This window comes from Saccostrea echinata, unplaced genomic scaffold (genome assembly GCF_033153115.1).
Source record: "Saccostrea echinata isolate AGI-Se365-2 ecotype Australia unplaced genomic scaffold, CSIRO_AGI_Sech_v1 ptg000032l, whole genome shotgun sequence".
NCBI lineage: Eukaryota > Metazoa > Mollusca > Bivalvia > Ostreida > Ostreidae > Saccostrea > Saccostrea echinata.
The window spans coordinates 6,352,448-6,368,415 of record NW_026889781.1 but is presented as its reverse complement, the minus strand read 5'-3'; the positions used below and the strand labels follow the sequence as shown (position 1 = coordinate 6,368,415).

Below are 15,968 nucleotides of genomic sequence, written 5' to 3'. Positions count from 1 at the left end.
AATGTTTTGCAACAACATGAACAGATTCATCAACCACCAAACATAAACTGATTTTAAAAAAAAAAATCTTTCTTAAAGAGAACTCCTGAATTAATTTTCGGACTGGTAATGAATGTATTATTGAAATACTAACACAAGAGGCCTATTGGCAAAATGCTAATCTGTGAATTTTTTGCTCAATTTAATGAATGAATATATTTTACGCAGATTACAGAATAACAATTATGGGTTCTTCATTACCCAGGTAGAGGGAGAGAGTACATTTAGAGGCAAACACTTATGTTCTGGTATTACTGTCTTATGACAGCTTTTAGTTGGATTTGTAACCACATGTTAGTTCATTTAATTGTTTCTGGAAATAAAACCGCGTAATATGTGTGTATTTTTTCATGATTATGACAATTTAAAGTTAACAACAGTCTTGATTATCACAAAAGGGAATCATTATGTTTAGTTTTGTTGCACACAGAATATACATTATATGGAAGCTTTTAAACCGTGTCAATATTAATGCTTTTAAATCGCACTGCTAAATAGGTACAGGAAGCCAAAGGAACAAAGGAAAAACTCAAAACTTTTACCAGGTATGCTCATATGCTTTGTTTTATGTACGTCAGAAAAATAGAAATGTTAACTGCAAAAGTGTTCTTTGTTTCCGAGTACATAATTTTACTAGGAAAAAACATTTTTTTTTTTTTACATTCTTTCAACTGAAATAAAACCTAAAGGCGCTGCATGGCTTTTTTGGTATCTGATTGCTTAAAAAAATATAAAGTTCCATTTGAGATCTACTTTCTGGTTTCTAAATGTAGAAAGCAATGACGAGCATCAATTTAACAATGTATACACGAATTCAAGTGCTGTACAAGAATTGAGAAAGAAAGGATGTCAAAAGTACAATTCAGATGAAAATTTAAACATGGAACAGTTGATAAGTAATGGAGAAGATAAAGAAGAAATTCCTGATGATGTGGATGACTTATACATGAACCAGCTCAGTTTCTCCGATATCCCCATTGATCAGTTGGGAGCATCTATAGCTGAAAAGAAGGAAAATGACAATGAAAAGTTTCGAAAGGAATATGCAGTATGTTTTATTTAGATATTTTCAATATCTCCCAGTTTTAAGGAAAGGAAAGGGACGGTTTGCAATAATATTAAAGTGTCCCTTAAAATAGTAAACAGACTACAAAAATGCACTAAAATATTGCCGGTTAATTGTTTTCTATGCATATAACTTACAGCCTCTAGTTAAGTGCAAATTACCACATGGGAATATCCTAATTCCTCAATTTAAATCCTACTTGACAAGTTTCACCTACCTATCTAAAGGTTTCAGAAAGGTGTTTATGGTTTGAATAAAAATTGCATTTTACTTGCTAATATTTCATATTAATAGCCCTTAAGCTGGAGTAAGCTTGAGCTCCATCAATAAGATATGGAGATAACGAACAGTAATCAAGCTCAAAAGTCCATTGAAACAATACAAATCGGGAGCAGAGCAAACACACCCCAAAAAACATAAGATGTGGAATCAGGTGCCATTGAGGAGTAAGCATCCCCTGTCGAGCAAGACCCTGCCTCTTGTTGTTCCACCTTAACAATATTAAGTTACTGTATACCTTCATACCTCTCTTATCTTATTCAAATGGATAAAGTTCCTCTATTTTCCTGATTTTTAGATGTTTTTGTGGGTTTTTCTTCTTTTTTGCACAATCTTTTAAGCGCTTATTCATAAAAAGAATTTGCTTTAATGCAGATATGAAAAATGCAAACATTGCAGGTGTAAATCAAGACAAGGCAAAACGTCATTTGGGTTCATAAACATCAAATATCTTTAAACAACGTAAAAGAAATGTGCTTGCTATAGAAAGCTGTTCATAAAATCTTTAAATTGGTTACAATTTTAGGTCTTTCCACCGGGCCAACTACATAAATGCGATGTGGGGAAAAGATCAGAAAACGTTCCAAAGAACAGATTCAAAACAACATTTCCATGTAATTTTTTAAAATATCATTATTAAGTGTAAATCGATCAATCCAAAATTGTTATATTCACGCTGCAAACAACGTAAGCAGTGAAAATGATCTGAAATAAATAATAATCACATCAAATGTTAAAAGTACTTTCTTTTCTTTTTTCTGTTTTTAAAGGGTATTATTTTATTTGAATGCCTGAGATTTACCAAAAAAAAAAACAACAAAACAAAACAAAACAAAAAACAACAACAACAACAACAACAAAATTAAAAGTAAACACAGTCTTAATATTTAACATAGAAAAGAATATAGATCTGAATTAATGTTTATATTTTCATTTCAGAATTAAAGTAAAGCTCATTCGTGGCAGTGTTCAATTACAAAACATTGATTTTTTCTTTCTTTTTTAAGATGATCACTCCAGAGTTGTATTGAGAACACAGGATGAAAATGCATCGGATTATATTAATGCAAATTATATTGACGTAAGTTACAGTATTCCTTTAAGCAATTACGTACTTGAGGACTTAAATGTGACATTATTTATTCAACGCATTTAGTATTAATACTACATTTATAACAACCAACGCATTTCTAAATTGTAAACAGTCAGAATCGGAAATAGTTTTGCCTTAACTAGACACAAGACCCATATTGCGGAAAAGGGTCATTTAGTCACAACGGAACTTTACTCAACATATTGATAGTATTAATTTCGCATTTTAAAAAAATGTACCATTTGATGTGATTGAATAAATGACATAAATTTGCAAAGCTGTGAAGAAATTGTTTGATACCTGACAACAAAAGTGTCTAGAGCTTTTGACGGAAAATATAGGAAGTATGTGTGCGGGATTTTAAATAAAATGCAATGAAAAGCAAAATCAAAAAACTGTGACAAACGGTTCAAATCCTGGCCCCAAGACCATAAACTGAGAACAGACTTAAGTCAAAATTTCGAATCAGTATACCGGTAACCTTTGAAATAATTTTCATATTGAAATAAAATTTTCATCATATGTTTAAATTAGAATATTATACAAACCTGCAAATTTTTAAGTACATATGTTAAATAAAACTCAAGATATTCAAATTCAAAATTTTGACTTAAGTCTGTTCTCAGCTTATGGTATTGAGGCCTAGTATACAATTTATACTTAGGAAAAATTACGAAAGGCCAATCAAAAGCACACATTCCGAGGTATGCAAGTGCAGAGATAAATCCGGTCGACAGCGAAAACTTACTCCTATTGAGCCAATTAATTTCAGATGATTAAGTAAGTTAAAACTCTAGATACTGAAGTGGAATATAATACAAAACCACGATAAGCATACTTATATCAAAACTTTGTTAACTTACATTCTTTGATTTTGTAAATAAAATCAATTATTCTGAAGATCTAACAGGATAGTGTACGGGAATAAAAAAAAAGAAATCAAAGCCTTGGTTGTTCTCTGTATTATCGGTCTTCCTAGATTCGGAAAATCAGGAAACTGTTTATCATATGTTCGTTCAATGACAATCATGAAATGGGCGGTGAAAGTATCTTCTATATTTCTGCGAGTTTAAAAATCAGATTGATCATGCCTTAAGTATATATATATATATATATATATATATATATATATATATATATATATATATATATATATATATATATATATATATATATATATATATATATATATATTATATATATATATATATATATATATATATATATATATATATATATCTTAAACACCCAATTTTACGTTAACGCCCTCAAAAACTACCTGATTCAAGATCAATAATATACCGCCTGTCAATCATAGAAAAAAAATAGCTACTGATTTGATTGACAGACCAGCTACCCGTGCTACCTGATAATCTGAATTTGCAGGTTTTGAAAATGATCGCCTGGTCACGCGTCAAACACTTTCATGTACCGCGTGAAAAGTCGCTTTGTATATACACTGAGGGTTAAAAAAAAATCAAGTCGCTGTTATATTGCATGGTTAGTCATTTTATTAAAATAATTAAGAGTAGAGAATTAACCCTTGACTTCATATTTTTTTTTTTCAATCTCCACTGCTGTTTGGCACTTTTTAAAAGCGATATGATGTCCATGTCCAAAATAAATGTAACTCTTTTTTGAAGAAAAACTAGTGGTTCGATCTTTTTCAATTACTGCCTGGGACTTGGATCCGGAGAGGAACGAAGTTCCCGTAGCAGCTAAGACCAATAATTCTTCCGAGCCCCTTCTTCAACCTTTGCCGAGATTTTAGTAATCATCGTAATGCCCCTGTCGACCCTGCATTTAGGTGTACAGAAACTCAATGCGAAGCTCGCCAATTAAAAGCATGACAAAATAAAATAAAATGTATAAGAAAAATATTTAGCATAAACATCATGAATTACGAAAGATTCCTTTATCACATGCTTTATCTTTGCATATATATGAATACGAATAGTGATCGATCTTAATTAAAACTTACAAACAATACAAATCTGTGAACACGGACCTTCGGAAATGCTGAATATTTTGGACAACATTGTTGGCACCTGGAGAAAAAATAAATACATTCCGATTGTGGTAAAAATCCACATGCCGGATAGATGTGATAAATGGGATTTTTTTATTTCAATATTCATACTTATTTAATAAATTTTATATTAAAGTTTTTTTTTTTTTTTTTTTTTTTTTTTTTTTTTTTTTTTTTTTTTTTTTGCTCAAAATTAGACACGAAACGCGTAATGTTGACCGTGATTACCAAAGACAGACTTCCTGTGTTATGCAACGTGTATAGGGATTTTTGACATCTTGAGTATTGGGGCTCTCCAGGTAAATAACACCAGTACTACGAAGACCACTCCCCCTCCTCAGGTAACCGTACGGTAAAAAAAATTGGGTCTTTAAGTATATATATATATATATATATATATATATATATATATATATATATATATATATATATATATATATAGATTTATGATTTAAGACATCTGTAACAAGAAGAAAATATATCTAATTAATTGATATTGATTTTTTATTCACTTTTGCTGTGTTATCTAGGGACCAAATCGGAAGAAAGAATATATTGCTGCCCAAGGTATCGTTATTTATGATTTCTCTCTCTCTCTCTCTCTCTCTCTATCTCTCTCTCTCTCTCTCTCTCTCTTGGCCAACGTTTTCCATTTATATGACTCTTAAAACTTTAATTGAATAATTTTATACTGATTAGGAAAAATAATAGCATAATGCACTAAGAAGTGGAGTTTTTGGATTCGTAAGAGGAAAAAAACTGTTTTTACTTTCAACTACATCTAGTTTAACATCCTCCGTGTGTCCTGTTGGTATTTCAAAATATACTAGTTATAATTGTAACGGGGACCGTTACAGATGTTCCCAAAACGCTCCCCAGCTCCCTTTTGGTGTCTTATTTGCTGTAAGCTTCATTAAATAAGGCAATCAAGTATATTAGTCGTTTTACGCATTACACGTGCATGCACGTGCATGCATAGGCCTGATGACCATATCATCTTGTCTACACTTTAAATATATTTGTATTTTTCAGTTTCAAAGCATTTCATCAAAAAGTTTAAAAGTTATGGCTATATGAAGTATATTGGTCATTTTACGCATTGTGCGCGTGCGCACTTACATGCATGTCTTTGCATTCAATTTTGATAGTAGCATAATGTGGAAATCCGTTATACCTATTCATATTCTAAATTTCATCCAGTTTTGTTGAGAACTAAGGAAGTTATAGGCATTTCAAGTTTAAGCCAATCAGATTGCAGCACACATGCTTGCGCGTGTTTTCATAATGATTCTTATACATCATTTTGTAGAACCTCCTAATGTATGACTATGTTTTAAATTTCAAAGTATTTTGTCAAAAAACAAGAAAGATATTGAGACTTTTGTTTCAGCCAATCAGAGCGAAGGGCACGTGCCTGCACGTGAGTTCATGATAATTTGACCATGTCATCTAGTCTACACTTCTAATATATTCTTATATTTTGAGTTTCAAAGTATTTCATCAAAAAGTTTAAAAGTTACGGCTATATCAAGTATATTGGTCATTTAACGCATTGTGTGTGCGCGCACATACATGAATGTCCTTGCATTCAATTTTGAGAGTAGCATAATGTGGTAATCCATTATACCTATTCATATTCTAAATTTCATCCTGTTTTATTGAGAACCAAGAAAGTTATAGGCATTCAAAGTTTGAGCCAATCAGATTGCAGAACACGTGCATGCGCGTGCTTTCATTAGAATTCTTATATATCATGCTGAAGAACCTCCTAATGTATGACTATGTTTAAAATTTCAAAGTATTTTGTCAAAAAACAAGAAAGATATCGAGACTTTTGTTTCAGCCAATCAGAGCAAAGCCCACGTACATGCGCGTGAGTTCGTGCTATTTTGACCATGTCCTCTTGTCTACACTACTAGTATATCCTTATATTATGAATTTCAAAGCATTTCATAAAAAAATAAAAGCTATAATAAATATATCAGTCATTTCACTTATTGCACGCGCCCGCACGTGCATGCATGTGCGCGCAAAATGACCTTCGACGAGCACATCTACACAACATGCCTATTAACCCTAAAAAGGTTTTAACTCAATTGGATGAGCAGTTTCCGAGAACACTCGCGGAACAAAAAGTACCGGAGAAGAAATAAGAAAAAAGAAAGAATAATAATAATAATTATAAGAAACAGAGTAAAAACAATATGTTCCCAAACTTCGTTTGGGGGACATAAATATAAAATTACTTAAACTGCGTATTTGGTATCGTTATGTAAAGGAGGTCTAAACGAAGTAAACAATTGCATTGTAGATCTCTGATTTTTTGTCCCCCTTTATAAAAAAGTCGAGCAATTGTATTATGGTACAACCTAATAATTGAGTCCAATGCTAAAAAACCGATATGCTGTCTTTCTTCAGAATTCAGGTGTGCTACGTTCGTTACATGACTTTTGTGGATTTATTATGTTCCCCAAACGAAGCTGGGGAACATATTGTTTTTACTCTGTTTCTTATTATTATTATGTTCCCCAAACATAGTTTGGGAACATATTGTTTTTGTTTTGTTTCTTCTTATTAAGGTCTTCACGTAAGACTTTATAGTGATTCTACTGTTTCTTATTATAATTAAGGTCTTTCGTCTTCACGAAAGACCTTAAAGTGATTCTATTGTTTCTTCTTCTTCTTCTTCTTATTAAGGTCTTCCGACTTCCTTCGGAAGACCTTATTGTTTTCCGTCTGTTTTCTATTATTATTATTATTATTATTCTTTTTTCATAGTACGGCCGATATCTCAGCTGTAAGTGGGCGGATTTCAAAGATTTTTTTCAGGGAAGATGCATCGTGAGAATATCTCCAGACGTGTTTTTCATTTTTTGAAAAATCACTTCCGTTAGCGATTTTTGGGGAAATTTGTTTTTTTAAATGGAATTTTGTCCGTTAATTTTCTCGAGAACGGCTAAAGATATGAAATTGAAACTTATGGACGTGATAGAACATGAAATGGAGATATGGTGATCGACCTTTATTTTTCGTCGTTCATACTTCCGGTCGCGAACGGAAGTGAATTCAAAAATGTTAAATTTGCAACTTTTTTGTTTTTCAATATTTTTCTTTCAAATTTACAGGGTTAATAGAGAGTCTTTCAAGAATTCTATGTACGTTTTCATCATTTTGATTGATGCATTTATTGCAAAGATATGACCGATCCAAACTTTCTCGTATGTTGCGCGTTCGAATCCTGCTGGGGCGGGAGATTGTTTCTCTCTTTTTTCAGTTGAAAATAATATTTTTCTCCGTGAAGACATGTATGATAGTTTTTGCTTATTTTTTTAAAGCTTTGTTTTCAGAGATTCTACAGAAATCCTTTAATAATTATGATCTATGTTGAAAGACTGTGTTACATAAACGTAAACGAAAAATACCTTCAATAAAGTATTAAATGAAGTGAGATAGCAGAGCGTTCTGGAGAAAAGTTCGGTCGGAAGACCACTTGTTGCCCTAGCAACAAGAAACGCATCTAGTTATTATTCTTTTTTTTTTTTCGAAAAATTTGTGCAGGCGATCTCTCAAACAGTATTCACTGGATTTCAGTGAAACTTTCAGAGGTAATGGGCAATGATATGAACTTTGTTCATCACAAAGAAAATTTTAAAAATTCCCTTCCGGTTCCAAGTTATGGACAATTTCCTGTATTTTAATATGGATTTTTGTCTTCGCAACTCCTAAAGAACGGCTAAAGAAATGAACTGGAGACATGTTAAGATGATAGAGCATGAGTTGTAGATGTGCATTGTCAACTTTTTTGTCGTCGTCATTAGTTCCGGTCGCCGCCGGAAGCGAATTTCAAAAGTCAATTTTTTCAACTTTTTTGTTTTTCAATTTTTTTTAAATTGATATTAGTAAGGATAATAGAGACTTTTATTTGATAACTAGATGTATAATTTAGTTTAAAATTAATTTATTCACTTTCCAGTTATTATTCTTTTTTTCCCAAAAAATTTGTACAGGCAATTCCTCAAACAGTATTTACTGGATTTCAGTGAAACTTTCAGAAGTAATGAGCAATGATATGATCTTTGCTCATCACAAAGAAAATTTTGAAAATTCCCTTCCGGTTCCAAGTTATAGCCAATTTTCTGATTTTAAAATGGATTCTTGTATTCGCAACTCCTCCAGAACGGCTTAAAATATGAACTGGAGACATATCAAAGAGGATAGAGCATGAGTTGTAGATGTGCAACGTAAACTTTTTTTGGCGACATCATTACTTCCGGTCGTCACGAGAAGTGATCAAAGAAATCGAAATTTTCAACTTTTCTTTTTTTAATTAAAACTTGCATCACATTATTGCATCTCTTTCGCATTTTCGAAATATGTTGATCCCACCGCAAACAAAAACGACAACTTCCGGTTAATAGAGAAAAACTACATAATTTGAGTACTTTACTTTCCCATAAATATCTTTTATAGATAAAGTATTTGAAATGATTTTTAAGTATGTTATTTAGACTGGAAATATCTAGAGTGACGTCAAATATCTTTGTGAAAATTCCTTCCGGTCGTGTGTTTTCCTGTCCTCAAAATAAGAAGTTGTCTGAGCCAGGTCTCAGAAACGGTTAGAGATTAAGGCACCAAACTTATACTAATAATAGACCTTGAGAAGTAGGCGAAACCATTGCGTTAAACGCGTCAGTCGTCATTTCCGGTCGTCACAGGAAGTGATCAAAGAAATAAAAATGTCAACTTTTTTTTTTTAAATTAAAACTTGCATCACTTTATTGCATCTCTTTCGCTATTTTGAAATATGTTAGATTCAACCTGAAACAAAAACGTCAATTCCGGTTTAAAAGAGATAAACTACGTTATTTCTATATATATATATTTCTCATAAATATCGCTTATAGATTAAGTATTTGAAATGTCTTATACATGTTGTAGATACTGCAAATGTCTAGAGACACGTCAGAGATTTCTTATAAAATTCACTTCCGGTCGCGTGTTTTTTGCTGTCCTCAAAATTAGAAATTGTTCTCACAATTGCTCTGCAACAATAAATGACTGAAGTCTGAAACTCTCAGGACTGAAAGTCAGTCATCAGTTTATTTGCTTTGTGTGAAAATCGTGTGTCGCCTTTACTTCCGGTCGTGACATGTTGTGATATAAAAAAGTAATTTTTTTATTTTTTTTTCGGGGGGGGGGGGGGGGGTCTACAGAAGTTAAAGGCTAATAACGACGTAAGAAAGGACATGTCCATGCAAATTATTTCCGCCGGAAGTGCCGGCCGAAAAACTGAAAGTTGTCTCAAACATCAGTATATTATTATGGGAACTGGATGATCAGTTGCGGATACTTTAGATGCAGGATGTGCGTTGAATTCTACCCATCTATTTTAATGTGATATTATCCTTAATAAGCATTTCTTTAAAGTGCGTTTTATCCTGTGTATGTCACTAGCATATATAGTTAGAAAGATATATAAATATATTTACTTGCAGTCAATGATACAAGGATGGAAAATAGGACGGAAGACCTCTCGTTGCTCGCAACGAGTTTCTAGTTATTATTATTTTTCCGCCCATCTAATTTTGTGCACGTGAATTCTCAAAGACTACTAAATCGATTAACATGAAATTTGCAGGAACAATGTGTTGTAAACTTAAGTTATTTAATCCGAGAGGAAATATAGAAATTTTTTTTCCGGTGAAAAGTTACGGACCATTTTCTGAATTTAAAATGACATTTTGTCCGCGGATAATCTCAAGAACGGTAAAAGATATCAATGTGAAACTTTCAGGGATTTCAGAGATCGTGATAAATACTAGCCAGGACGTGACTTTTCGTACGTCGTCAATACTTCCGGTCGCTACCAGAAGCGAATTTAAAATAGTCTAATTTTTCAACTTTTGTTTTTCTCAGTATTTTGTAATGAAATTTACAGGAATTATAGAAATTCTTTTCAGCATGCTTAATATATAATTTGTTTGGAAATGGATAAATCCAATTTTGAGATATTTATCTGTTTTCAAAACTGAATTAGAATGCTTTTTGAAAGTCGAATTTCAATCCAATGTTTTCGCAGACGTCCGCGTCGAATTAAAGAGCGGACGTCCGAGAAAACATTAAATTGATTTTTTCTCAGACGTCCGCATTGGGTTTATTGCGGACGTCGGAGAAAACATTGGATTGAAATTTTTCTTTGAAGTTGAATTTCAATCCACCTTGATCTTTCTCTTAGGCAAAGTGTTAATGATTCATCTAATGGACAAACTTTTATTTTTAATTTTAGTTTTATATAAAATTAATACAAATAAGACCTTTCTATCCAATTTCTAAAAAGAAATTTATAACTTTCTTAGGAGTAATTTGACAATTAAGGACAGAGAAGATGGCATTTTTGGAATGAACAATCCGTTTACGAAAATATGAATACTCTGTCCTGCAAAAGCAATAAAGTAAGTAATTGACATTGAATTATAGGCCTTCAGTCATCTGATCTGTGAGTACCTGTAATAAATTCCAACTAGAAAAAATTGAAAAATCCAGTTCATTAATATCCCTCCTCCTTGTTTTGTTTAAACGATAAAATAGGATCCTGGTCATCTCAGGAAAAAATATATTGCCTGCAATGGCATAAAATGAACTTTGAGCAATAATTTTGATCTCAAACGTCTGCGTTGAATTCTACCCACCTATTTTATTGTGATATTTTCCTTGATAATTATTTCTTTTAAAGTGCACATTTCTTGTGTGTTACACTATTACAAGCATATATAAATATGTTAAATTGCACACAATAATACAAGGATGGAGAATAGGACGGAAGACCTCTTGTTGCTCGCAACGAGTTTCTAGTTATTCTTCTTCTTCTTTCTATTTTTCCTTTTTTTCCCCAAAATTTTGTGCACGAGATTTCTTAGCAACTATTCAATGGTTTTCAATGACATTTTCAGGAATAATGTGCAATTATAGGGACTCAATACATCTGAGAGGAAGTTTGAAAATTCTCTTCCAGTGCCAAGCTATGGACAATTTCCTGATTTTAAAATGAAATTTTGTCCGCCAATGATCTAAAGAACGGCTAAAGATATAAACTGGAAACTTATTGGAGATGATAGTACATGACTTAAAGGTGAACAGAATCACCTTTCCGTGCGTCGTCAGTACTTCCGGTCGCTATCGAAAGTGAATTTAAAAAGTAGAATTTTTCAACTTGTTTTCTTTTTCAATATTTTTCTTTGATGTTAGTATGGTTTATAGAAACTCTTTTCAAAATTCTAAATAAATGATTTGTTTTCAAATTGATAAATCCAAACTAGTTATTCTATTTTTTTTCCTCCCAAAATCTTGTGTACGCGATTTCTCAGCAACTATTCAATGGTTTTCAATTAAATTTTCAGGAATAAAGCGCATCTATGAGAACTGGGAGGAAATTAGGATTTAAAGGGTTTATAGAGTGTCTTCTAAGAATTCTATATATATACTTTCAATATCTTGATACGTACATTTATTGCAAAGATATGACAGATCCAAACTTTGTCACACTAGGGGGGTTCGAATCCCGCTGGGGGCAGTAAAAACAATTTTTTCTTTGTTTCTCTCTTTTTTTTCAATTGCAAATGAGTTTTCTCTCTTTGAAAACATGTCTGGTAGTTTTTGCTGATTTTTAAAAGCTTTTTTGTCAGGGATTCTGTAGAAAACCTTTGATAATCATGATCTATGTTGAAAGACTGTGGACGTGAACGCAAACGAAAAAAATACATTCTGCAATGTATTTAATGGGATGATGTAGAATATCGTTCTGGAGAAAAGTCGGTCGGAAGAACACTTGTTGCCCTAGCAACAAGCAACGCATCTAGTTATTTTTTTTTTTCCAAAATTTTGTGCACGCAATTTCTCAGCAACTATTCAGTGGTTTTCAATGAAATTCTCAGGAGTAATGCGCAATTATAGGAACTCGACACATCTGAGAGGAAATTTGAAAATTCGCTTCCGGTGCCAAGTTATGGACAATTTCCTGGTTTTCAATGAAATTCTCAGGAGTAATGCGCAATTATAGGAACTCGACACATCTGAGAGGAAATTTGAAAATTCGCTTCCGGTGCCAAGTTATGGACAATTTCCTGATTTTAAAATGAAATTTTGTCCGCCAATGATCTAAAGAACGGCTAAAGATATAAACTGGAGATTTGTTGGAGATGATAGTACATGACTTATAGGTGAACAGAATCACCTTATCGTGCGTCGTTAATACTTCTGGTCGCTACCGGAAGTGAATTTAAAAAGTCGAATTTTTCAACTTTTTTGTTTTTGAATATTTTTTGATAATATTAGGATGGTTATACGGACGGAACACCTCTCGTTGCTCGCAACGACTTTTTAGTTCCTATTATTATTCTTCTTTTTCTCTACTTTCTTCTCCGGTACTTTTTTGTCCGCGAGTGTTCTCATAGAACCACTCATCCGATTGACATGAAACCATTTTAGGGTTAATAGTCATGTTATGTAGATGTGCGGAACGAAGGTCATTTTGCGCGCACATGCATGCACGTGCGCGCATGAGCACTTAGTGAAATGACTGATATACTTGATGAATCCGTAACTTAAATATTTCTTGATGAATTGCTTTGAAATTCAGAATATAAAGATACATTAGTAGTGTAGACAAGACGACAAGGTCAAATTAGCATGAACTCACGCGCATGCACGTGCCCTTCGCTCTGATTGGCTAATACAAAAATCTCAATAACTTCCTTGTTTTTTTGACAAAATACTTTGAAATTTAAAACATAAGTATTTAGTATAAGTTTTACAACATGTTATGTCGGGAATTTCTTGAAAACACGCGCATGCAGGTGTGCTGCAATCTGATTGGCTGAAACTTTAAATGTCTATAACTCCCTTGGTTTTCAACAAAACAGGATGACATTTATAATAATGATTTGCACATTGTGCTCCTCCATTACGGTACTATCAAAATTAAATGCAAAGTCACGCATGCCTTTTTTTAATGAAGCTTGTAGGGAATGGGGCATCATAGGGGATTGAGGAACCGTTTGGGGAACATCTGTAACGGTTCCCGTTACAATTAGCACTAGTTATTAAGGTCTTCCGACTTCCTTCGGAAGACCTTATGTTTTCTGTCTGTTTTCTATTATTATTATTAAGTTCTTTCGTCTTCAAGGAAGACCTTATAGTGATTCTACTGTTTCTTCTTATTATTATTATTATTTTTCATCCCAAAATTTTGTGAACGCGATTTCTCGAAGACTGTTTGGTGGATTTGAATGAGATTTGCAGGAACTGTATGTTGTAATCTGAAGTTATTTTATCCGGGAGGAAATTGGAAATTCCCTTCCGGTTCCGAGTTACGTACTAATTTCTGAATTCAAAATAAGATTTTGTCCACAGATAATCTTAAGAACGGCTCAATATTTCACTCTCAAACTTTTAGGGATTATAGATCGTGATTGATACTAACTTTGTCGCTACTTTTCGTTCGTCGTCGGCACTTTCGGTCGCTCACAGAAGTGATCAAAGAAATCAAAAATGTCAACTTTCCTTTTTTTTAAATTAATATTTACATCACATTATTGCATCTTTTCAGTAGGTTCGAAATATGTTGGTCCAACCGGAAGCAAAAACGCCATTTTCCGGTTACAAGAGAAAAACTACATAAATTGAATATTGAACTTTCCCATAAATATCGCTTATATATACAGTATTTGAAATGATTTTTATATATGTTAGTCAGACTGGAAAAGTCTAGAGTAACGTCAAATATCTTTGTAAAATTCACTTCCGGTCGCACGTTTTCCTGTCCTCAAAATGAGAACTTTTCCGAGTGAGATCTCAAAAACGGTAAGCGATTTAGACACCAAACTTATGCGAATAATAGACCTTGAGGAGTAGGTGAAACTATTTGGGTTAAAAGCGTCAGACGTCACTTCCGGTTGTCACAGGAAGTGATCAAAGAAATCGACAATTTCAACTTTTCTCTTTTTAAATGAAACTTGTATCAAATAATTTTATCTCTTTCAAAGTTTCAATATGTGTTGGTTTCACAGGAAACGAAAAACGACAACTTCTGGTTATACGAGAAAAACAACATAATTTGTTTTTTTTAACTTTCCTATCAATATCGCCAAGAGATAAATTTTTTGAAATGATTTTTATATAATTTATTTAGACTGCAAATGTCTAAAGAAACGTCAAATATCTTTGTAAAAATCACTTCCGGTCGCGTACTTTTCTGTCCCCAAAATGAGATTTTGTTCACGCAATTGCTCAACAACAGTACAAGACTGAAGTACAAAACCTTCAGGACTGATAGTCAATTATCAGTTCATCTGCATCATGTGGAAAATCGTACGTAGCCGTCACTTCCGGTCGTGACAGTGATCAGTTGTGAATAATTTAGATGCAGAATTTAATTTTTATTCGTTTGGAGCACTTCCGGTCATGAAGGAATTCTACCCACCTATTTCATTGTGATATATTCCATAATAAGCATTTCATTAAAGTGCGTTTTTTCCTCTGTGCGTCACTATTAAGAGCATAAAATATAAATAAATATGTTTGCTTGCATACAATAATACATGGATGGAGAATAGAACGGAAGACCTCTCCTTGCTCGCAACGAGTATCTAGTTAAGGTCTTCCGTCTTCACGGAAGACCTTATAGTGATTCTACTGTTTCTTCTTCTTCTTCTTATTTTTTTTTTAGACAAATTTTTTCCAAGCAATATCTCGAGAACTATTCAGTGGTTTTTCATCAATCTTTCAGGGATAACGCGCTAGTTAATGGCATTGTTACATTTAAAAGAATTTTGGTAAACTTCGCTTCCGGTTCCAAGTGATGGACATTTTTTTGATTTTAAAATGAAATATTGTCCGCGGGATATCTAAAGAACAACTAAAGATATGAACTGGAGACTTGTTAGAGATTATAGAACATGACTTCTAAATATGCAAATCTACCTTCATTTTCGTCATCAGTACTTCCGGTCGCTACCGAATGCGAATTTTAAAAAGTCAAATTTTTCAACTTTTCTGTTGTTCATTATTTTTCTATGATATTTGTAGGGTTAATAGAGACTCTTTTCAGAATGATAAATATAGAATTTATTTTAAAATTGATACATCCAAACTCTAGAGAATTTTAATTATTTTCTTTTTTTAAGACAAAACATTTTGCACGCGAATTCTCGAAAACTATCAAATGAATTTCTTTGAAATTTTTAGGGATAAAAGATCTTTATATGAGTTTTATATTAAATTCCGTTTTTTTGTTTTTTTTTTTTTTTGTTTTTTTTGTTTTGTTTTTTTTTTTTTTTTTTTGGTAAATTCGGTTCCAGTGCCGAGTTATGGACATTTTTCTGATTTTAAAATGAGATGTTGTACGTGAGTGTTCTCAAGAATGGCTAAAGATATGAACAGGAGACTTGTTAGAGATGATGAAACAT

The 15,968-nt window shown here is 32.6% G+C and overlaps 1 protein-coding gene across 1 annotated transcript in view; it reads left to right on the top strand.

Moving 5' to 3' along the window:
* The first annotated feature begins 985 nt into the window (after positions 1-985).
* The window catches only part of LOC133197899 (receptor-type tyrosine-protein phosphatase T-like), a 36,132-nt gene continuing 21,149 nt past the window's right edge, over positions 986-15,968 (top strand). The window contains exons 1-4 of the mRNA XM_061334079.1: positions 986-1,087; positions 1,911-1,998; positions 2,392-2,465; positions 5,037-5,073. Of these exons, the coding sequence (XP_061190063.1) occupies positions 986-1,087; positions 1,911-1,998; positions 2,392-2,465; positions 5,037-5,073 (301 nt within the window). The remainder of the gene's footprint in view (positions 1,088-1,910; positions 1,999-2,391; positions 2,466-5,036; positions 5,074-15,968) is intronic.